This window comes from Muntiacus reevesi, chromosome 9 (genome assembly GCF_963930625.1).
Source record: "Muntiacus reevesi chromosome 9, mMunRee1.1, whole genome shotgun sequence".
Lineage (NCBI taxonomy): Eukaryota > Metazoa > Chordata > Mammalia > Artiodactyla > Cervidae > Muntiacus > Muntiacus reevesi.
The window spans coordinates 14,064,502-14,088,647 of NC_089257.1; the positions used below are offsets into that span (position 1 = coordinate 14,064,502).

The following is a 24,146-nucleotide window of genomic DNA, read 5'->3' on the forward strand; positions in this document are numbered from 1 at the left end:
TTTTAAAAGATTTCTTTGCAGAATTATCTATTGTAGAAAAAGAGAACGAACTTGAAAAAAACTGGATACTTAAATTTTGGAGACTTTTAAAGAAGCTGAGCAGTATGAGAAAACTAGAATTAGTTAGATCTGTGAAGACAGTATGGAAAGATCTTCAGAAAACTGAGCTGCAAAATGCAAATTTATACACAGAGACATACAGGCAGACACACATGAAAATATGCTTCTTTTGCAAAAATTATTTTTGAGTAAACTTAGAAACAATATAGTGACTGCATCTGGAAAAACTGGGAAACTCTGATATTGGTTGGACAGGAGGTATATTTTACATGATTCTATTTCTGTAGGGATTCTATTTTTTAACATTTACTATTATCCATCATGCTTTCAATTTCCTATATGAAGGAAACTGTTACACTAAATTTTCATATGTAGCAAATAAAAATAAATGAAGAGGATAGAACATATAGTATAAAATATTTTAATTAATACAATAACAAGTGAAGATAAAAGGTAAGAGTCTGGTTACAAAAAATGAGAAAGTAATAAAAGTAATGCATATTAGTTAATTATTTTTGTAATTCTGTCTAACACATTACATATGACTTATTGACTCTGTTTCAAATGCATTTCAACTTTCCAGTTGCAGTGATAAGCTAGACATTAATGTTTACATTCAAGGAGGGTAACTACTACTAATAACATAAACAAATATTATATTCTTTAATAAAATTCATCATAAAATCTTCAGAGAAAACAAAAGTTTTCATCAAAACAATAGATTTTGATATTTGAAGTAAATTCCTAGTGTTAAACTACTTTCTCTGTAAAGCACAATGCACTTATTTGTTACTTGATCTCACTTTTTTTGTCCAGAGCTTCTTTATAGCATTCATGATCTCAGAACTTCTTAGACTATAAATCAATGGGTTCAGCATGGGGCTTATGACTGTATAAAACACACTCAATGATTTGTCAATAGGGAAGGTCTTAGCAGGTCTCACATACATGAAAATGCAAAGAACAAAGAAGCAGACAACCACAGTGATGTGGGAGCCACAGGTCTGGAGGGCTTTCCGCCTCCCTTCCTGACTCAGGTTCTTCAGAGAGTGCAGGATGACTCCGTAGGAGACGAGTAAGAGCAGAAACAAAAGAGTGCAGATCAGTCCTCCATTGGCCACCTCTAAAATGCCGATGACAAAGATGTCGGTACAGACGAGTTTCAACAAGGGGAACATGTCACACATAAAGTGGTCAATGACATTGGGGCCACAGAATGGGAGCCCATAAACAGTGCCAACTTGAATAATTGAGTGCAGAAAACCTCCAACACAGGACGCCAGCAGCAGCGCAACACACACCCTCTGCCTCATGATCACCAGATAATGCAAGGGCTTACAGATGGCCACGTAGCGGTCATAGGCCATCACCAGCAGAAGGGATATCTCAGATCCACCTAAAAAGTGCTCTGTAAACAGCTGGGTCATAAAGGATTCCAAGGAAATGGTATTCTCCCCAAAGAACAAGTCTGAAATCAATCTGGGGGAAGCAGAAGAGGAATAAACTAGATCTATAAATGATAAACTAGCAAGAAAAAAGTACATCGGTGAGTTCAGGCTCTTACTGACAGCTACAGTCGCAACAATGAGCAGGTTGCCCACTACAGTGAAGACGTAGAAGAACAAGAACAGAACAAAGAGGACTTTCTGCTCCTTCGGGTTCTGTGTGAGGCCCGAGAGGATGAAGTAAGTCACATTGCTCCTCGGTTCCATCTAGTCTGTGTAGGTGCCGTGTTCACGTGTTAGAGGCAGTGAGCCTACAGAACAAGGGGGAGGTTTTTAAGTGAATTATAATTTTCATCCTTCGTTACAAATTCAATTATAAGAACAAGTGTGGAGAATCTTTTCATGTCCAATGTGTTATTGACATTCTAATTGCCAAGTTGAATATCGTAGAGTAGCTTGCCCTCAGGATATAGCACACGACTTGGGATCAGATAATTCCAGACCCATGTATTAAGTTATAAGGATATTCACAGAAGTTAAGAGTCACAGTAAAGGAATATATCAATCAAAAGAGAATCAGAGAAGAATTTCCAGAAGAATTAATGCTTCAGCTGAATTTTTTTTAAGTGAATTAGCAAGAAAGGACAGAAATGGACTTCAGTGAAGTCACAAAGTGTAAAAGTGAGACTCACTCAAGGTAATTTGCATGATCAATGTGAGTAGATCAAATCATGAAAAGGTTTCTGTCCTGAATTGTCCCAGACCTCACTGATGCTTCTTAGGTCTTTAAGTGAATATTTCCCTTTTCCTGACCAATAAACACTGCAACAGTCTAATTTTGTGTCTCCAGATCCTGTGTCTCCCCTAATTTTCAAACTATATATCTCTAATTGTGGACATCCAATTGAATGCAATTTAATATTTGTAAACTCCGGGAGTTGGTGATGGACAGGGTGGCCTGGTATGCTGTGGTTCTTGGGGTCACAAAGAGTCTGAACTGAACTGAACTAATATTTATAGAACACACTTTTTTATTTTCCACAATAAACATAGGCATTACCTATACAAAATGTAAAGAATTATTACCTATTTATCTTGCTAAATGGTATAATTTTCCATGTTATTGTTCAGATAAAAAATTTCAGTGCTCTTCTCTTATTTTTCACTCATAAAAAGTAAAGAAATCCTATTGACGCTACTTTCAAAATATATCACAAATTGCAATCCCTTCTATTTTTTCCTGCTATACTTTTTTTTTTTTTTTTCTGGTCCACTGTGATAACCTCCTACCAAGTCTCTCCATGTTTATTCTGGCCTCCAAAATTGGTTCTCCTGAAGCAGCCCAAATTGTCCTTTTCAGTCTTATTCTGTAGATATCACTCTGCTGCTCAAAAGTATTGCGGTATACCCCAATCACGCAGTCATAGTTTAATGTATCACATTTAATATTTATAGTAACATAGACTATAATCCCTGTTTCATAACTGAAAACATTAAAGCTGAGAACATCCATTCACGTTCCCAAAGTCACACATTTCTAAGTGCTATATCTGCAATTGAATCTAAGTTTCATTTATTTCAAAGTAAGCTAATTTCTTCCATAATAAATAAAGTCAGTCAATTGTTAAGCTGTCTCCCAGTATTCTCCATTAGTCTTACCTTGTGGAGGCTTGTCCACAATCTGAAGAATGAGGTTTAACTCAATGTAAGCCCTGGAATTCTTTCATCCAGTATGACAGTATAGGGCAAAGGATACCTTATTACTTGAGGATAAAATTATGTCATTTGACTGTCTATTTTCTAAATGGATTCTTCACTTTATTCAGAAGGTCATTTTTATATGAAGTGTAGATTGTTTGAAAAGAATTCCATGGTGTGCACAGAAAAACAAAGGTTTATCACATTAGGAATTTTATCAGAATGGCCAACAAATCCTATATAAACATAGGAAGATAGCAACTAGTCATTTCCCAGGGAAATTTTTCATAAGCAACCTCTTTCCTAATAACATTAAAAAGAAAAATAGCATTTGATTGTTTAGCCCTTCTCACTCTGTCACATTGACATGGCCAGATTGTTTTTTTTAAGTCTAAGAAAGGACCTCCTGAAGAGTTGATGCCAGTTACTAAGTGGGTAGCATTTTCTTCGACTTAAGAATGATGATCATGAAACACTCCATCCCTTCCAGATGCAATTATTATTGGATCTTAGATTTGGAACGTGTCCAAGACTGATTCTTGTTTAATTAATTCAGTGGGATTTTCCACAAAGTTTTTAAAGAACATCTATGTGTAAAGATATTAATAAGCCAAATCACATAATTCATGTCAGAAAAGTGCAACACGGGGGGAAAAAAGTAGTATTTCATATCTCTATCAGACTGCTTCCAATCAAGAATAAAATATCAACCCCTCATTTTTCTTCAGTGAACTTACTTGTTGTGTATCTCCCCACCTGCAATAGCAAGGTTTTCTTTACTTTTATTTAATACTCAATTTAGTCACCATAAAATTTGGTACAAATATGAAAATCATATCAAAAGACACAATTAAATATATTAAAGCTAATAATTTCAACAATTAGTAATTTTTTTTAGAAAAGTAGGGCACCTCTGTAATGCCAGCAACTGTACTAGAAGTAAGGACACAGCAATTAATAAAACTGGGCTAAAATCAGGTAAAAGCTTCTTTTTCCTGCATTCCTTTCTTATTTTCTCATAATAAAGTTAGACAATAAAGAAGGAGATGTTAATTGTAGTTGTATTCATGGCATGTAATATAAGAAATAGAGTACTGGATAGAAAATAAAAGAAAGAATTCTCCTGTGGGTAATGTGATCAGAGAAGGTCTTTCTTAAAAAGTGATGCTTAAGCTGAGATGAATAGGAAAGGAAATGGCTACCATTAGAAGCACTGTTACAGAAAGCAAAACTAAATAAAAATTAATAACAAAATTATCTCACTTCAGAAAACAGGAGCTCTACTTAGGAAAATCTAAGATTTCCACAGGAATTTTTATGTCAACACTATGTTACAAAGGACTTGTGAGACTGTGACCATTTGTCTTCTTCCAGATTTTAATGTGGAAGCTTTAAAGCTTTAATGTTGAGGAAGATGTTAGCAATGGGTTTGTCACATGTGGACTTTATCATGTCAAGGTACATTCCTTCTCATGACTTTATACAGGAGACAGTAATAAAGGCATCCACAAGAAAAAGAAATGCAAAAAAGCAAAATGGCTGTCTGAGGAGGCCTTAAGAATAGCTGTGAAAAGAAGCAAAGCAAAAGGCAAAGGAGAAAAGGAAAGACAATCCTATTTGAAAGCAGAGTTCTAAAGAATGGCAAGGAGAGATAGGAAAGGCTTCCTCCGTGATCAGTGAAAAGAAATAGAGGAAAACAATAGAATGGGAAAGACTAGAGATCTCTTCAAGAAAATTAAAGATACCAAGGGCATCTTGGTATTCATACAAAGATGGGCACAATAAAGGACAGAAATAGTATGAACCTAAGAGAAGCAGAAAATGTTAAGAAGAGGTGGCAAGAATACACAGAAGAACTGTACAGAAGAGACCTTCATGACCCAGATAATCACAACGGTGTGATCACTGACCTAGAGTCAGACATCCTGGAATGTGAAGTCAAGTGGGCCTCAGGAAGCATCACTACAAACAAGGCTAGTGGAGGTGATGAATTCCAGTTGAGCTATTTCAAATCCTAAAAGGTGATGCTGTGAAAGTCCTGCACTTAATATGCCAGAAAATTTGGAATACTCAGGAGTGTCCTCTGTTCTGCCCGTAGTCCGAGTCCCCGGTCGGGAAAGAAGACTCCTTGAAACAATGCAACTTGCAATAGGGGAATTTATCACTGATCCAAGCCAGGGCCTCCCGCCCTCACCAAGAGTGTGAGGACGAAAAGGCCCCGAGCCCCAGTTCTCTCGGGTATTTATTAGGTCAAAAAAAGCAGCAGGTAGTTGGCCCAAGCAAATTGGTTGCACAGTTGCAAGGCAATTTTTGTTGTTCCAACGTGGGGCTGTCAGCTTTCCCCTGAAAGGTTCCCTTTTTCTTGCTAGGTATATGTTGATTGGCTAGCTCCAGGAGGCCTGATAATTATGTTACCCTGGGAAACCAGGCCTACTCCTAGTCTAGGCTGCCTGTCATGGTGTTTGCCGTGACAGCCTCACAGCCACAGAACTGGAAAAGCTCAGTTTTCATTCCAGTTCCAAAGAAAGACAATGCCAAAGAATGCTCAAACTACCGCACAATTGCACTCATCTCACACGCTAGTAAACTAATGCTCAAAATTCTCCAAGCCAGGCTTCAGCAATATGTGAACCGTAAAATTCTAGATGTTCAAGCTAGTTTTAGAAAGGGTAGACTTACCAAAGATCAAATTGCCAACATCTGCTGGATGGTCATAAAAGCAAGAGAGTTCCAGAAAAACATCTATCTCTGTTTTATTGACTATGCCAAAGACTTTGACTGTGTGGATCACAAAAAAACTGTGGAAAATTATTCAAGAGATGGGAATACCAGACCACCTGACCTGCCTCTTGAGAAACCTATATGCTGGTCAGGAAGCAACAATTAGAACTGGACATGGAACAACAGACTGGTTCCAAACAGGAAAAGGAGTACGTCAAGGCTGTATATTGTCACCCTGCTTATTTAACTTACATGCAGAGTACATCATGAGAAATGCTGGGCTAGATGAAGCACAAGCTGGAATTAAGATTGCTGGGGGAAATATCAGTAACCTCAGATACACAGATGATACCACTCTTATGGCAGAAAGAGAAGAACTAAAGAGCCTCTTGATGAAAGTGAAAGAGGAGAGTGAAAAAGTTGACTTAAAACTCAACACTCAGAAAACTAAGCATCTGGTCCCATCACTCCATGGCAAATAGATGAAGAAACAGTGGAAATAGTGGCAGGCTTTAGTTTTTTAGGATCCAAAATCACTGCAGATGGCGATTACAGTCATGAAATTAAAGATGCTTACTCCGTGGAAGAAAAGTTATGACCAACCTACACAGCATATTAAAAAGCAGAGACATTACTTGGCCAACAAATTCCATCTAGACAAAGCTATGGCTTTTCCAGTGGTCATATATGGATGTGAGAGTTGGACTATAAAGAAAGCTGAGCGCTGAGAATTGAGGCTTTGGAACTTCGGTGTTGGAGAAGACTCTTGAGAGTCCCTTGGACTGCAAGGAGATCCAACCAGTTCATCCTAAAGGAGATCAGTCCTGGGTGTTCATTGGAAGGACTGATGTTGAAGCTGAAACTCCAATACTTTGGCCACCTGATGAGAATAATTGACTCATTGGAGAAGACCCTGATGCTGGGAGGGATTGAGGGCAGGAGAAGAAGGGGATGATAGAGGATGAGATGGTTGAATGGCATCACTGACTCGATGGACATGAGTTTGAGTAAGCTCTGGGAGTTGGTGATGAACAGGGAGGCCTGGTGTGCTGCAATTCATGGGATCACAAAGAGTAGGACATGACTGAGCAACTGAACTGGACTAAACTGACATCCCTTTTATTTCCAACTTGCTAAGAGTTGTTTATGAAAAGATGTTTAGCTTTTACATAGTTGTAATCAAACCAAGGAGAAATTAACAAAATAATTTCAGTTACAAATCACCAAAAAGAACAAAATATTAAGAGCAAACTTAACCAATGTGGCAAAAGTCTTGTAAACTGAAAATCACAAAATGTTAAAGTATTTCTAGAACACACACATACATGGGAAAATTTTTATGAACTAGAATATTTAATAGTATTTGGATGTTAATAGTACTTCAAGTGACCTAAAGATTCAGGACATTCCCTAACAAAACTCCAAAAATGTTTTTTGCAAAAGTAAAAAAATTCATGATAAAATTCATATGGAATATTAAGGACTTCAAAATTGCCAAAACAGTTTTGAAAAGGAAGAAAGTTGGAGGTCTCATAATTCCTGATTCTAAAACATACTACAAAGCTACAGTAACCACAGCACTAGTACTGGGGTAAAGATGGACAACAGACTAATGGAGTAAAAAGATTCTAGAAATAAGCTTTTGTATTTGTCCCAGATAATTTTCAATCACCAGGAGTATTTTATGGGAAAAGGATAATATGACATTAAGTGAAAAACAAAAAGCAGTCACAAAAAAACAAATATTGTATGATTCCACATGACCGAGACACTTAATCAAATCATCGACCAAAAGTATAATGGTCAGTGAGGGAAAATGGAGAATTTTCTTTAATGGTTTTAGAATTTCAGTTTGAGAAGTTGGAAATGTTCTGGATATAGACAGTGGTAATAATTGCATAACAATGAGAATTAACTTATACCACTTGAAAATGATGAAAGTTTTGAATTTATTATGGATATTCAGCCATAATTTAACAAGTAAATTTAAGAACTAAGATGACCTCATTAATTGATTTATGATATGAACATAGAGTATATAGCATGACAGCCCAAAGTAAAGGCAAATATCATTGGCTTCAGATACATCTGGGGAATTTAAGAGGTAAATATGTCAATACAGTGACAAAACTACTGAAGTAAAATTGTTACTTTTAAATTTTTATTTTAATTTGGGGCGTGCATGCTTGCGTGCTCGGTGGCTTCAGACTTGTCCCACTTTTTGTAAACCTGTGGACTGCAGCCCGCTGACTCCTCTGTCCGTGGGATGCTCCTGACGAGGATACTGGATTGGGATGCGTGCCCCCCTCCATGGGATCTGCCCCATCCGGGGATCCAGCCCGCCTCTCCTGCAGCTCTTGCATGGCGGGCGGGTTCTCTCCCACAGAGCCAGCCGGAAGCCCTGTCAGAGTCCGGGGTTAGCAACGTGCTGGCTTGCGGTCTACAGCAGTGACTGGGTTATGCACACGCATGTGACTACTCTCTCTCAATTTCTTTCCCATTTAGTTTATTACAAAATATTGAGTAGCGTTCCCTGTGCTACACAGTAGGACTCGTCATAATCTGTGTTAAATATGTGGTGATTCAGCTGCTCAGTCGTGTCTGACTCTTGGGGTATCACGGACTGCAGCCCGCTAGGCTCCTCTGTCCATGGGGTTTTCCAGGCAAGAACACTGAAGTGATTTGCCATTCCCTTCTCCAGGGGAACTTCCCGACTCAGGGATCGAACCCAGGTCTCCCGCATTGCAAGCAGACATTTTAACATCTGAGCCACCAAGGAAGTCCGACCTCATTTAAATTTCTTTTAACTAAATTTTAATTTTAGTTTTAAACTATATCAGTTATTTTATTTACATTAATTTATCATTAATTTTTAATAATTTTGAAATAGAAATATGTAAGTCTAGACATATTTGTGAGAAACAACAGGAATGAGAGACTGCGAGTCTCCTCACAGATCAAGATATCTTACATATTATGGCGCACATGAATAAAGAGATTAGTGAAGCAGAAGAGTGTCAAGCTGGATCCAAATACGTTGGGATTTCAGGATATAATAATCATGATTTCAAATTAATGGCCAAAAGATAATCATGCAACTATTTTTTAAAAACCATAAAATATAGAGAAACCACTAAAATTTCAATCCCCATTTAACTCCAAAACCAAAATAAATTTGAGATGAATCAAAATTTTTAACGTAAGATATAAAAATGCTTTTAAAATTTAACTCTGAGAAAAAAAATTAAGAATATTTGACACAAGTGGAATGGGGAAAATCTTTCTAAGCAAGGTAAAAAAATTTTTAATTGAATACCAAACTTAAAACAATTACATGCAAAAAGCATTCTACATAGTTTAAAAACTTAAAAACATATAACCAGAAAATATTAACTATACATGCAGTGTAGAAGTGATCATTTCTTTAGTATATAAATATCTCATAAAATTTAGTATGGAAAAGATTAACCATTGAGTGAAATAGATAAAATTTGAATGAATATATGTATATAATTCTGTATATTTATATACACATAAATTCACACAAAAATAATACAAATAAAAATAAACATATGGAAAGATAATTGAATTCAATTATATCAAAAGGGTTGTGGTTAAAGTATGAGTTACTTTAATCAGATGTCATAAATACTTATCAGGTACTGGTCATTGAGATGTGGACAAAAGAATTCTCATAGAGTGGACAAGACTGTAACTATTTAAACAACCTCAAGTATGGTAGTTTGGCAAGAGCTATCAATATCAACATCTTAAATTCATATATTACCTGATCATTGGCTCAAATATCATAGGAACAATCCTGTGCCTATAAACTCATACTTTCACATATATAAAGCTTGTATTTATTGGAATATTATTTGTTATAAAAACGTTTAACAACCACATGAAGAGAAATGTGCATATTAATTTTGTATAAATTTATAAGGAGAACTTTGTACCATAAGAAAATTAAGATATATATATATATGTTAAAAAAGATATATATATATATTTGGACTTGGGCTTCCCAGGTGGCACATTGGTAAATGCAGGAGATGCAGAAGACACAAGTTTGATCCTGGATTGGGAAGATCACCAGGAGTAGGAAATGGCAACCCACTCCAAAATTCTTTCCTGGGAAATTCCATGGACAAAGGGACCTGGCAGTCTACAATCCACGGTAACTCAAACAGTCAGAAACTACAAACAACTGAGCGTGCATGTATGAAATATATGGACTGATATGGAAACATTTTCAAGACATTGAATAGTAAAAGCAAGTGTTACATATATAGAAAGAAACAAATACTTGCACGTTAATTACATTTGCATTTGCAAAGATTATTACCAGATGAAAAGAAACAGATTTAGGGCCAACAATTCGCGCTGGAAAATGCTGAAAAAAAAAAATAGCAAATTCATTTGACACTTCATACCATATTGTTTTGTTTCCATCACTGTGGTTTATTAATACCTGTTTTACTTCAAATTTTCTTGTAAACAGGAAAAGCATTAAGTTACAAATTTTGTGTATAATGCAACTGAAATATAGTAAAGAAGGCAATATATATAGAATTAAATACTTTAAATTATATAAATTAAAAGTTCATTTACATGATAAGAATCTAAATAAAAATGGATCTGTCCTGAAAAAGAGTTGTTGTTGCTTTCAGTCTGTAAGTCCTGTCCAACTCTTTGCTACCCCATGAACTGCAGCATCATTTTTACTTTTTCTTTCATGAAAAAGAGTGAAAAATATAAATCCATAAATTGGTTGGGCTTCCCAGGTGGCTCTTTGCTATGTAGGCATTATATCATTCTAGGTACAGAGATGAACAAGTAATTATAGACTTTACATTCTAGTAGGGAGAAAAGCTGTTATTGATAGCAGAGTTGTACAGTTGTAATCTCTAATTATAATTATCATAAACTAGTTGAAGAAAGAGAAACAAGAATCAAATTGCAAAATGCCTTCACTGGTGGCTCAGATGGTAAAGAATCTGCCAGCAATGTGGGGGACCTGGGTTTGATCCATGGGTTGGGAAGATCCCCTGGAGGAGGACATGGCAGCCCACTCTAGTGTTCTTCTCTGGAGAATCCCATGGACAGAGAAGCCTAGTGGGCTACAGTTCACGGGGTCTCAGAGTGTTGGACACAACTGAGGGGCTAAACACAAAATGACTTTTGCATTCAAAGGAAATGGCCGCTGATATCAAATGACTCCTTTCATAGTAACTAATGCACTTAGTTAAAATGAGCTATGATGTTCCTTCTCCAGACCTTCTTCATGGAATTACTTAACTCAGAATTTCTTAAACTGTAGATTAATGGGTTCAGCATGGGACTGATGACTGTATAAAACACACTCAATGATTTGTCAATGGGGAAGGTCTTAGCAGGTCTTGCATTTACAAATATAGAGGGAACAAAAAAGCAGACAACCACAGTGATGTGGGAGCCACAGGTCTGGAGGGCTTTCTGCCTCCCTTCCTGACTCAGGTTCTTCAGAGAGCGCAGGATGACTCCATAGGAGATGAGTAAGAGCAGAAACACAGCAGTGCAGATCAGTCCTCCATTGGCCAACACTAAGATGCCGATGACATAGGTGTCAGTACAGACGAGTTTCAATAAAGGGAACATGTCACACATAAAGTGATCAATGACATTGGGGCCACAGAATGGGAGGTTGTAAATAGTGCTGAGTTGAATCACTGAGTGCAGAAAACCTCCAACCCAGGACACCACCAGCAACACAATACATACCCTCTGCCTCATGATCACCAGATAATGCAAGGGCTTACAGATGGCCACATAGCGGTCATAGGCCATCACCAGCAGAAGCACAATCTCTGATGCACCAAAGAAGTGCTCTGTAAACAGTTCGGTCATGCAAGATTCAAATGATATGATTTTTTCCCCTAAGAACAAGTCTGAAACCATTCTAGTGGTAATACAAGAAGAATAAGTGACATCCATAAAAGATAAGCTAGCAAGAAAAAAATACATTGGTGAGTTCAGGGTCTTACTGACAGTTATAGTCATGATAATGAGCAGGTTGCCTACCAGGGTCAAAATATAGAAGATCAAGAACATAACAGAAAGGACTTTCTGTTCCTTTGGATTCTGAGTGAGGCCCAAGAGGACAAAGTAAGTTACATTGTTCCTTGGTTCCATCCAGTCTGGACAAAAGCTGAGTTCAGGTATTAGAAGCAGTTGATCTAAAACACAAGGGAAAAACAAAAACACACTTAAACTGGGGGGAAAAAAAACACTTCACTTGAAGGGGAAAACACTTCAATGTATAATTGTTTATTTTCCCATTCATTAGAAAAAAAAAAAGAAAAATATATATAGAACATCTATTTGTGTCTCCTATGTCGTGGTCACTTGATTACCAAGTTGAATGAGGTAATTTCTTTCCCTCAATGATATGGTACATAACAAGGGATTAGGCAATTCCAAATCCAAGTTATAAGTGCCACTAATATTTGGCTTCTCTGGTGCTCAGATGGTAAGCAATCTGCCCACAATGCAGGAGACCCAGGTTTGATCCCTGGGCTGTTAAGATCCATTGGAGGTGGAAAGGGCAACCCACTCTATTATTCTTGCCTGGAAAATTCCACAGAGTGAGGAGCCTGGTGAACTATAGTCCAAGCAGTCAGACAGTTGGACACGACTGAGAGACTGCTTCTTTAAAATGCATATTTACACAGAGCTTAGGGTCACAGTATAGGAGTATAACAAACTATAGTCAAAGAAGGCTTCCTGGAGGAAGAAATGCTTTGGCTGAGATTAAAAAAAAATTGAAAGAATAAAAAAGATGGGAAGAGAACTCCATAAAAAGGTGCATCATTTACAGAGTCAGAAAGCATAGTAAATGAAACCCAGTGAAGGTAACTTACATAATCAGTGTAGGGAGGTCAAACAGTGAATAGAAGATCCTTGTCCCCTCTCTGTCTAGTCGCTCAGTCGTGTCCTGCTCTTTGCAACCCCATAGACTGTAGCCCGCCAGGCTCCTGTGTCCATGGGATTTTTCAGTGTAGGGAGATCAAACTGTGAACAGAAGACCCTTGTCCTGAATTGTCTCAAACCTCACTGACACTTCTTAGGTCTTTAGTTGGATATTTCCCTTCTCCTGACCAATACATGCTACAGTCTCATTTTGTATCAGTCCCTAATTCTTCTCTAATTTTCAAACGCATATATGCAACATTTCTAATTTTGACATACAGTTTAATGACAGTGTAGTATTTATAAAACCAACTTTTAAAAGTTCTACTATAGATACAAACATTTCCTATACAAAATTTAAACAGGTGTTCCATGTTTATCTATTAAATCCTATTATTTTCCACACTATTATTCAAACAGAAAAATTCAGTGCTCTTCACTCACTGATAGTCTCATAAAATTTTAATTCCTCTTTCCTCCACTTTCAAAATATATCACAAGTTTGGTCATTTCCTACTTCTTGCTTTCTTCCTGGTCTACTGCAGTAGCCTCCTGCCAAACCTCTCCATGTTTATTCTGGCCTCCCTCCAAAAACTGGTTCTCCCAAAGCAGCCCAAATGGTCCTTTCAAATTTTATTCTGATGACATCATCTTGCTGCTGAAATGTCTTAACCATATATTGCAATCACACATTCATAGTTTAATGTATCACATTAAATATTTACAGTAACAAGAACTGAAATCCCCATTGTATAATGGAAGAAACTAGTACTCAGAGTATCTCATTCATTTTCCTCAAATAACAAATTTTAAGCAGTATATCTAGAATGGAACCTAAGTTTGATTGATTTCAAAGTAATATAGCTTCTTATACAACAAAGAAAGTCCCACGATTGACCACTAGTCTTACCTTTGCAGGTTTGTTCAAAATCTGAACCATGACTTTAAGTTACACATGGACACTAGGAATTATTTTTCATCCAGTGTAATAACAGACGGCAAAAGGTTGCCTTATTATTTGAGAATATATTTTATTTCATTTGACTGTACATTTTCTTCATGGAGTCTTATAATTATTCAAGTCATTTTTATGTGCACTGTAGATTATTTGAAAGGAATTTCAAATAAGGTACATACAGAAAAACAAAACTTAATCATGTTAGGAAATTTATCAAAATGACCAAAAAATCCTATATATACATAGAAGATATCAAGTAGCCATTTCCCAGGGAGATTTTTCACAAGTAATATCTTTTTACTAACTTGAAAAAGAAAAATAGCATATGGCTATTTAGTCCTTCTCACTCTGTCATGTTAACATGGTCAGATTAGATAATCTAAGATTTTGAAAGATATTGCCATGAATTTTTTTTTAAGTCATACTTACAAACTTTTGGAAAAATCAATGCCAGTTATTAAGCGATTATCATCATCTTCTTAGGAGTGAAGATCACGGGATATTTTATCCCTTCCAGCTGCAATTATCATTGAGTCTTGGAACTGGAATGTGTCCAAGACTGACTCTTATTTAATTAACTCACTTGGATTTTCCCCAAAGTTTTTAAAGGTCATCTATATGTAAAGATATTAATACGCCAAGTCACATAATTCATGTCAGAAAGGTCCAACATGGGGGGAAAAAAAAGGTCCAACATTCTTAAAAGTGATTTAGAATCCTTTTGAGACTAAAGGCAATCAAGAATAATATGTAAACCCAGTCATTTTTCTTCAGTGAACTTGTCGTGTATTTCCCCACCAGCCATAGCATGAATTTCTTTCCATTTATTTAATAGGCAATTTAATCACCTTAAATTTTGGTTAGACATATAAAAGTTATATAAAAAACAGAATTAAACACCTTAAAATAAAATAACTAAGAGCTAATTATATATCCAGTTATTAATTTTCTAAAATGTTAAGCCACCTCTTTTATGTCAGCAATTTCGCTATGAATAAGGATACAGCAATTAGCAAAACCTGGGGGAAAATCATGTAGAAAAATTTTTTTGCAAGAATCTTATTTTCTTATATAGGAGTCAAAAAATAAAGAAGGAGATATTTAATTAAAAAAATAAAGAAGGAGACATTTAATAAAATACTTGTGTTCTTACTTATGCTTTGCAATATAAGAAGAACTGGAGTACTGCGACAAAAAAGAGGGAGAATTTGACTGATGCTGAAGCTGAAACTCCAATACTTTCACAACCTAATGCTAAGAACTGACTCATTGGAAAAGGCCCTGCTGCTGGGAAATATTGAAGGCGGAAGGAGCAGGGGATGACAGAGGGTGAGACGGTTGGATGGCATCACCGACGCGATGGGCCTGAGTTTGAGTAGGCTCTGGGAGTTGGTGATGGACAGGGAAGCCTGGCGTGCTTGCAGTCCATGGGGTCGCAAAGAGTCGGACACGACTGAGCTACTGAACCGAACTGAAGTCCTCTCTTAGGAGATGATATTTAATCTGTGATTTGAAGGAGAGGAAGTGGCTGCCGTTAGAGAGAGTGTTACAGAAGGGAAAGCTAAATAAAAATTAATAAATAAAATTATCTCACTTCGGAGGTGACAGTAGCTTTACATAGAAAGCCCTGAATTTTTCACAGGAATTTTTATGGCAGTACTGTGCTTTAAAAGCTTTCTCAGCATGAGCCCTCTTGTCCTCTTTCTGATATTAAGGGGAAGGTTTAAATCTTTCAATGGTGAGGATGATGTTAGCTGTGGATCTGTCATACATGGACTTCATTATGTCGAGGTACTTTCCTTCTATTTCAAACTTGCTGAGAGTTTTTGTAAAATGTTGAATTTTCATATGATCATGAACAAATCAAGGAGAAATTAAGAAAATAATTCCATTTACAACAGCACCAAAATGAATGAAATAATTAAGAATAAACACCACCATAGAACAATAGTCGTATAAACTAAAAACAGCAAAACATTAGTCAGAGATATTGCAGAATGCACACATACATGGGAAGATATTTATAAGCTAGAATATTTACTAATATTAAGATGTTAATGCTACCTCCAGTGATCTACAGGTTTAGTACAAACCCTGTCAAAATTCCAACCTATTTTTCACTGAAATAGAATAATTCATGATGAAATTCATAAGACTCTCAAGACTCCAAATTGTCAAGACAATTTTGAAAAATAAGAAAGTTGGAAGTCTCATACTTCCAGATTGCAAAACATACTACAAAGCTATAGTAATCACAGCACTAGTGTTACAATAAATATGGACAACAGACTAATGGAATAAAATAGAGTCTAGAAATAAACCTTTGCATGTGTCTTTAGGATATTATATGACATTAAGTGACAAAAGCAGTCACAGAAAATCTAAATATTGTTTGATTCCACTTGACTGAGACACTTAGAAAGGCAAATCATAAACAGAAAGTAGAATCGTGTTTGCCTGGGGCTCAGTGGCTGAAATTGGACAGTTTTATTTGATGGTTGCAGAATCTCAGTCTGAGAAGCTGGAAGAGTTCTGGATACAGACATGGTAATGCTTGCATAACATTGTGAATTAACCTAATGCTGCTTTAATATGGTTAAAATTGTACATTTTATCATACACATTTGATCATAACATAAAAAATAAATTTAAGAACTAAGGTGACTTCATTAATTTTATCCTTTTCATTAATAGGTTTATGATGTGAGCATAAGCTGTATAGCATGATAGTCCGAAATATATGCAAATATCATGGGATTAGGATTGTTCTGGTTCAGTCTCTGAGTTGTGTCCAACTCTTTGTGACCCCATGGACAGCAGCATGACAGGCTTCACTGTCTTTCAGTATCTCCTGGAGTTTGCTCAAACTCATGTCCATTGAGTTGGTGATGCCATCCAATCATCTCATCCTCTACTGCCCTCTTCTACTCTTTCCCTCAATCTTTCTCAGCATCAAGATTTTTTTCAATGAGTTGGCTCTTTGCATGAAGTGACCAAAGTATTGAGCTTCAGCTTCAACATCAGTCCTTCCAATAAATATTCAGAGTTGAATATTCCTTTAGGATTTCCTTTAGGATTGACTGATTTGATCTCCTTGCGGTCTAAGGGATTCTCAGGAGTTTTCTGCAACACCACAGTTCAAAAGCATCAATTCTTCAACACTCAGACTTCTTTATGGTCCAAATCTCACAACAGTCCATGACTACTGGAAAACCCATAGCTTTCACTATACAGAACTTTGTCAGGAGAGTGATGTCTCTGCCTTTAAATAAATTGTCTAGGTTTGTAATTGTCTTTCTTCCAAGGAGTAAATACCTTTTAATTTTATGGATGCAGTCACAGGCCACAGCAATTTTGAAGACCAAAAAAATTAAGGAAAATTAGTGGTAAAGAACCCGCCTGCCAACATATAACATAAGAAATGCAGTTTCAATCCCTGGGTTAGGAAGATCCCCTGAGGGAGGTGATGACAATCTTGCCTGGAGAATCCCATGGACGGAGGAGCCTGGCAGGCTACAGTCCATGGGTTCGCAAAGGGTCAGGCACAACTAAAGTGAATTAACAAGCACACAAGAAAATTAAATCTGCCACTGTTTCCACCTGTCCCCCTTTTAATTGCCAGGAAGTGATAGAATTGGATTCCTTTATCTTATTTTTTCCTGAATGTTGAGTTTTAAGCCAGCTTTTTCACTCTCATCTCATCTTTCACCCCCATCAAGAGGTTCTTTAATTCCTTTTTACTTTCTGCCTTTAAGGTGGTGTCATCTGCATACCTGAGATTGTTATTTCTACTGGCAATCTTGACTCCAGCCTGTGAGTCATCTAGCTCATCATTTAGCATCATGTACTCTGCGGAGTGAAGGAGGAGAGTGAAAGAGCCGGCTTAAGACCAAATATTAAAAGAAACTAAGATCATGGCATCTGGCCCCATTACTGCATGGCAAATAGAAGAGGAGAAGTTGGAAAGTAGTGAAAGATTTCCTCTTCTTGGGCTTCAAAATCACTGCAGATGGTGACTGCTGCCATGGTGAGGGCAGATGCTTGCTTCTTGGCAGGAAAGTGATGATAAAACTATCCAGTGTGTTGAAATACAAAGACATTACTCTGCCAACAAAGGTCTGGATAGTCAAGACTACAGTCTTCCCAGTGGTCACATGCGGTTGTGAAAGCTGGACAGTAAGGAAGGCAGGATGCCAGAGAATTGATGCCTTCACACTGTGGTGCTGGAGAAGACTCCTGAAAGTCTGTTGGACAAGAAGAAGATCACAAGTCAGTCTTAAGGGAGGTCAACCCTGAATATTCACTGGAAGGACTAATGCTGAAGCTGAAGCTCCAGGATTTTGGTCATCTGATGCAAACAGACAACTCAGTGGAAAAGTCCCTGATGCTGGGAAAGATAGAGTGCAGAAGAAGAAAAGGACATCAGAGGATGAGATGGCTGGATGGCATCACGGATGCAATAAACATGAACTTGGGCAAACTCCAAGAGAATGTGAGGGACAGGGAGGCTTTAGCATGCTGCAGCCCACAGAGTCACAAAGAGTCGGACATGACTGGGTGACTGACAGCAACAACACCACTCTGCATAGAAGTTCAAAGGCAGGGTGACAATATACAGTCTTGACACACTTCTTGCCCAGTTTGGAGCCAGTCCACTGTTTCGTGTTCAATTCTAACTGCTGCTTCTTGACCTGCAAACAGGTTTCTCAGAAGGCAGGTAAGGTGGTCTGATATTCCCATCTCTTTAAGAATTTTCCATAGTTTGCTGTGATCTACACCATCAAAGGCTATAGTGTAGTCAATGAAGCAGATGTTTGCCTGAATTTCTTGCCTTTTCTATGATGGGATGAATGGAGGCAATTTGATCACTAGTTTTTTATCCTTTTCTAAATCCATGTTGTATTTCTGAAATTTCTTGTTTCACATACTGTTGAAGCCTAGCTTGAAGGATTTTGAGCATTACCTTGCTAGAAGATGAAATCAGTGCAATTATAAAGTAGCTTGAACATCTTTGGCATTGTCCTTCTTTGGGATTGAAATGAAAACTGACCTTTTCCAGTTCTGTGGCCATTGCTGAGTTTTCCAAATTTGTTGGCTTATTGAATACAGCACTTTAATACCATCATTTTTTAGGATGTGAAGTAGCTCAACTGGAATTTTATGACCACCCCCAGCTCTGTTCATAGTAGAGCTTCCTAAGGCCCACTTGACTTCAAACACCAGATATCTGCTTCTAGGTGAGTGACAAGACCATCATGGTTATCTGGGTCATGAACTTTTTTTGTTTTTTGTATATTTTTGCCACCTTTTTTTAAAATCTTCCGCTTCTGTTAGGTCCATACCATTTATATCCTTTATTGTGCTGTCTTTGCATGCAATGTTCCTTAGGTATCTCACATTTTCTAGAAGAAATATCTAGTCTCTCCTACTCTATTGTTTTCATCTATTTCTTTGCATTGTTCACTTAAGAAGGCTTTCTTATCTCTCTTTGCTGTTCTCTAGAACTCTGCATTCAGGTGGTATATCTTTTCCTTTCCGCTTTGCTTTTCACTTCTCTTCTTCTCTCAGCTATTGGTAAGGCCTCCTCAGACAACCATTTTGCTTTGTTGCATTCTTTTTGGGGGGGACGATTTTGGTCACCAACTCATGGACAATGTTACAAAGCTCTGTCCACTTCAGACACTCTATCTATCAGATCTAATCCCTTTGATATATTTTTCTACCTCCACTGTATAATCATAAGTAATTTGACTTAGATCAAACCTGAATGGTCTAGTGGTATCCCCTACTTTCTTCAATTTAAGTATGAACTTTGCAATAAGGAGCTCATGATCAGAGCCACAGTCAGCTCCTGCTCTTTTTTTGCTAACTGTATAGAGTGTTTCCATAGTTGGCTGCAAAGAATATAATCAATCTGATTTCGGTATTGACCATCAGGTGATGTCCATATTAGAGTCGTCTCTTGTATTGTTGAAGAGGGTGTTTGCCATTACTAATTGGTTCTCTTGGTAAAACTCTCTTGGCCTTTGCCCTGCTTCATTTTGTACTCAAAGATCAAACTTACCTGTTACTCCAGGTATCTCTTGACTTTCTACATTTGCATTCCAATCCCCTATAATGAAAAATAAATCTTTTTTTTTTTTTTTTTTTTTTTTTTGATGTTAATTCCAGAAGTTCTTGTAAGGCTTCATAGAGTCATTCAACCTCAACTTCTTCAGCATTAGTGGTTGGGGCATAGGTTTGGATTACTGTGATATTGAATGGTTTGCCTTGGAAATGAACTGAGAGCATTCTGTCTTTTCTGAGATTGCACTCGAATAGTTCATTTCAGACTCTTTTGATGACTATGAGAGGTACTCCATTTCTTCTAAGGAATTTTTGCCGAAATTAGTAGATATAATGGTCGTATTAATTAAATTTGCCCGTTCTCATCCCATTTAGTTCACTGATTCCTAAGATGTCAGTGTTCACTCTTGTCACCTCCTGCTTGACCATGCCCGATGTGCCTTGATTCATGGACTTAACACTCCAGGTTTTTATGGAATATGATATACCTGCATGGTTTGTTTAAGGGGTAAATATGCCAATACAATGACAGAACTAGTAAATTAAAATCTCTATTTTTAAATTTTTATTTTATATTGAAGTATAGTGATTAACAATGTGTTAGTTTCAACTGTTCAGCTGTACTGAATCTACACAGTGTATGCATGTGTCTATTCTTTTTCAAATTCTTTTCCCATTAATTTATTACAAAATATTGAGCAGAATTCCCGTGTAATACCGTAGGCCTTGTTGATTATTTTAAATATACTAGTGCTATTTGTCAGTCTAAATGTTTATGCAAACAGTTTAACAAATGTTGAATACCTACTATGGGCCAGGAGTTGCTCTAAGTACTCAGAATGCATGAAGAAAACAAAGCAAACTAAAAAGGAAAAAAGAAGAAAAGGAAGAAAAAAGGAAAAAAAAAAAAAAAAAAGGAGGGCAGGAGAAAGAAGGAACTAAAACCCAAACTCTTTATTTTGGAGCTCAAAACTAGATTTTAAATGCATGCTACTAAACACCTTAAAGCTCAACATTCAGAAAGCTAAGATCATGGCATCTGGTCCCATCACTTCATGGGAAATAGATGGGGAAACAGTGGAAGCAGTGTCAGACTTTATTTTGGAGGGGCTCCAAAATCACTGCAGATGGTGATTGCAGCCCTGAAATTAAAAGACGCTTACTCCTTGGAAGGAAAGTTATGACCAACCTAGATAGAATATTAAAAAGCAGAGACATTACTTTGTCAACAAAGGTCTGTCTAGTCAAGGCTATAGTTTTTCCAGTGGTCATGTACGGATGTGAGAGTTGGACTGTGAAGAAAGCTGAGCACCGAAAAATTGATGCTTTTGAAGTGTGGTGTTGGAGAAGACTCTTGAGAGTCCCTTGGACTGCAAGGAGATCCAACCAGTCCATCCTAAAGGAGATCAGTCCTGGGTGTTCATTGGATGCTGAAGCTGAAACTCCAATATTTTGGCCACCTCATGTGAAGAGTTGACTCATTTGGCCACCTTGATGCTGGGAAGGATCGAGAGCAGGAGGAGAAGGGGACAACAGAGGATGAGATGGCTGGATGGCATCACTGACTCGATGGACATGAGTTTGAGTAAACTCCAGGAGTTGGTGATGGACAGGGAGACCTGGCATGCTGCAATCCATGGGGTCACAAAGAGTCGGACACAACTGAGCAACTGAACTGAAATTGAACTGAACTGAAACACCTTTGAACGATTTTGTTCTCTTCTGGACCACTCAGATTGCCTGGCTATGCATGGGGAAGAGGGGCTTGATAATGTGAAACTTTTCTCTCTGCAAATCAGTGTCAATATATACCACACAGTTGACAAACCACAAATTGTGCTACATCTTCACCTTCCAAAAGAGTCACCAAAGTTACTGATGAACCCTAAGTGGGAAGAGCTTACTCTCAGAGCTACAGGGAACATCTTTGTATGCGGCAGTGTCACAGCATAAACAAAAAATTGTAATGAGTAATAACAAATACATACATTTACATTTCAAAAATTAAAAACAAAATCTCTATAACTATATAGCAACAACTGCTCTCTCGTTTGTTTGTTTTTAAATATTTGTTAACTAGGTTCTCTTTGTCTATTTTGTTGTTGGGGTTTGTTTGCTTTGGATGTGCCATGTGGATTGTGGTAAAGTAATGTTCAAAATGCTTCAAGCTAGGCTTCAACAGTATGTGAACTGAGAACTTCCAGATGTAAAATCTGTATTTAGAAAAGACTGAGGAACCAGAGATCAAATTGTCAACATCCTGCCTGACTTTAGTATCTACTACAAAGCTACAGTCATCAAAACAGTGTGGTACTGGCACAAAGACAGAAATGTAGATCAGTGGAACAGAATAGAAAGCCCAGAGATAAATCCATGCAACTATGGACACCTTATCTTTGACAAAGCAGGCAAGGATATACAATGGAGAAAAGACAACCTCTTTAACAAGTGGTGCTGGGAAAACTCGTCAACCACTTGTAAAAGAATGAAACTAGAACACTTTCTAACACCGTACACAAAAATAAACTCAAAATGGATTAAAGATCTAAATGTAAGACCAGAAACTATAAAACTCCTGGAGGAAAGCATAGGCAGAACAGTCTCTGACATAAATCACAGCAGGATCCTCTATGACCCACCTCCCAGAGTAATGGAAATAAAGGCAAAAATAAACAAATGGGACCTAATTAAACTTAAAGGCTTTTGTACAATGAAGGAAACTGTAAATAAGGTGAAAAGACAGCCTTCAGAATAGGAGAAATAATAGCAAATGAAGCTATGGACAAAGAATTAACATCAAAAGTATACAAACAGCTCATGCATCTCAATGCCAGAAAAATAAATGAGCTAATCAAAATTTGGCCAAAGAACTAAACAGACATTTCTCCAAAGAAGATATACAAGTGGCTGCCAAACACATGAATAGATGCACAACATCACTTATTTTCAGAGAAATGCAAATCAAAACCACAATGAGGTACCATCTCATACCAGTCAGAATGGCTGCTGTCAAAAGTCTACAAACAATAAGTGCTGGAGTGGAATAACTGGGAAATACCTAAATATAAATACAGTTTTATAATGTAAATAATTCTCTACCTGGAATTTGCCTCTGAGTGCCTAAATTTCAAAATAAACATACTATTAATAAATAGTATTATTTATGACCCCAAACCATAAAATTATATTTTCTCTTCTACCTTTAAAACACAAAGTCGTTTTATATTGTTATGCTTATTTTCCATGCTCACTTTGTTTTTTCCAGAACTTCCTCGTAGCGTTTTTTTGCCTCTGAATTTCTGAGTGTGCAAGCCTGAGAGGTTTAGCAAAGGGCTTTTCGAAGTATAAAATGCAGCCGTGGTCTGCTTGCTGCAAACAAGCAGGGTGCAAAGACTGAGAGGGCCACAGTGATGTGGGAGACACGGATGGAGAGGAACTGCCGTCTCTCCTCCAACCTGTACGCCTTTGGGGAGCACAGATGACCGCATAGCAGACCATTAAGGGAAAATATTTCACAGGCAGAAGAGCCCACTGCTGGGAGCAGCAGAGGTCAAGGCTGTGACTGCGCACGCAAACGAGCTTCCACACAGGGTTTGCATCACACATGAGCGTCTACGGCTCTGTGGCCACGGACAGGCGCCCACACCATGAAGAGAGCCTGGGTGGCAGCGGGTCCAGCCCGCTAGCTCATGCCGCTTGAAAGAAGCCTCATCACTGTCGCTCATGATGGTTTTACAGTCCAGGTTTTGCAAACGGCCACATAGCGCTCACTGGCAACCAGTGTGGGCAGAATGGTCTCAGCACCAGTAGACTCTCAGCAAACATTTGAGACCCGAACTTGCTGAAAGAGAAGATTTTTTTTTTTTCTTACAGCAAATGTCAGCTAGCATTTTAGGCATCATAGCTGAAGAACAACAGCTAGCCACAAGGTGTCAGAAACACAGACAGGAAACTCAGCTCTGCCCAAGCCTACAACAGGTGACGTGTTGGCTGAAGACACCTCCAGTGACGGTAATAGGTTTATAAGCTCTTCCTAAAGTGGCCTTCTTAAAATGACTCTCATTGAAAATAACACCTGAAAATTGTTTAGTGACTCGCCTCTTTAAATATATTTAACTTAATTTTCATTCTAAACTATATTATTTATCTGATTTATATTCAAATTATTGCTTATTTTTTAATAATTTTGAAATAGAACTATGAAGATCTAGACATATTTCTGAAAAACAACAGGAATAAAGAACTAC

At 37.4% G+C, this 24,146-nt stretch overlaps 2 protein-coding genes across 2 annotated transcripts; both read right to left on the reverse strand.

Moving 5' to 3' along the window:
• Positions 1 to 842: 842 nt before the first annotated feature.
• LOC136175718 (olfactory receptor 4A47-like) lies at positions 843 to 1,772 on the reverse strand. Its single transcript, XM_065945960.1, has one exon. The coding sequence runs from the start codon at positions 1,770 to 1,772 to the stop codon at positions 843 to 845; it is 930 nt and encodes a 309-aa protein (XP_065802032.1).
• LOC136175719 (putative olfactory receptor 4A4) lies at positions 1,773 to 23,397 on the reverse strand. The gene is made up of 5 exons (XM_065945961.1): positions 23,151 to 23,397; positions 17,575 to 17,682; positions 11,205 to 12,142; positions 3,165 to 3,186; positions 1,773 to 1,816 (listed from the first exon to the last, which is right to left on the reverse strand). The coding sequence occupies exons 1-5, from the start codon at positions 23,395 to 23,397 to the stop codon at positions 1,773 to 1,775; spliced, it is 1,359 nt and encodes a 452-aa protein (XP_065802033.1).
• Positions 23,398 to 24,146: the final 749 nt, after the last annotated feature.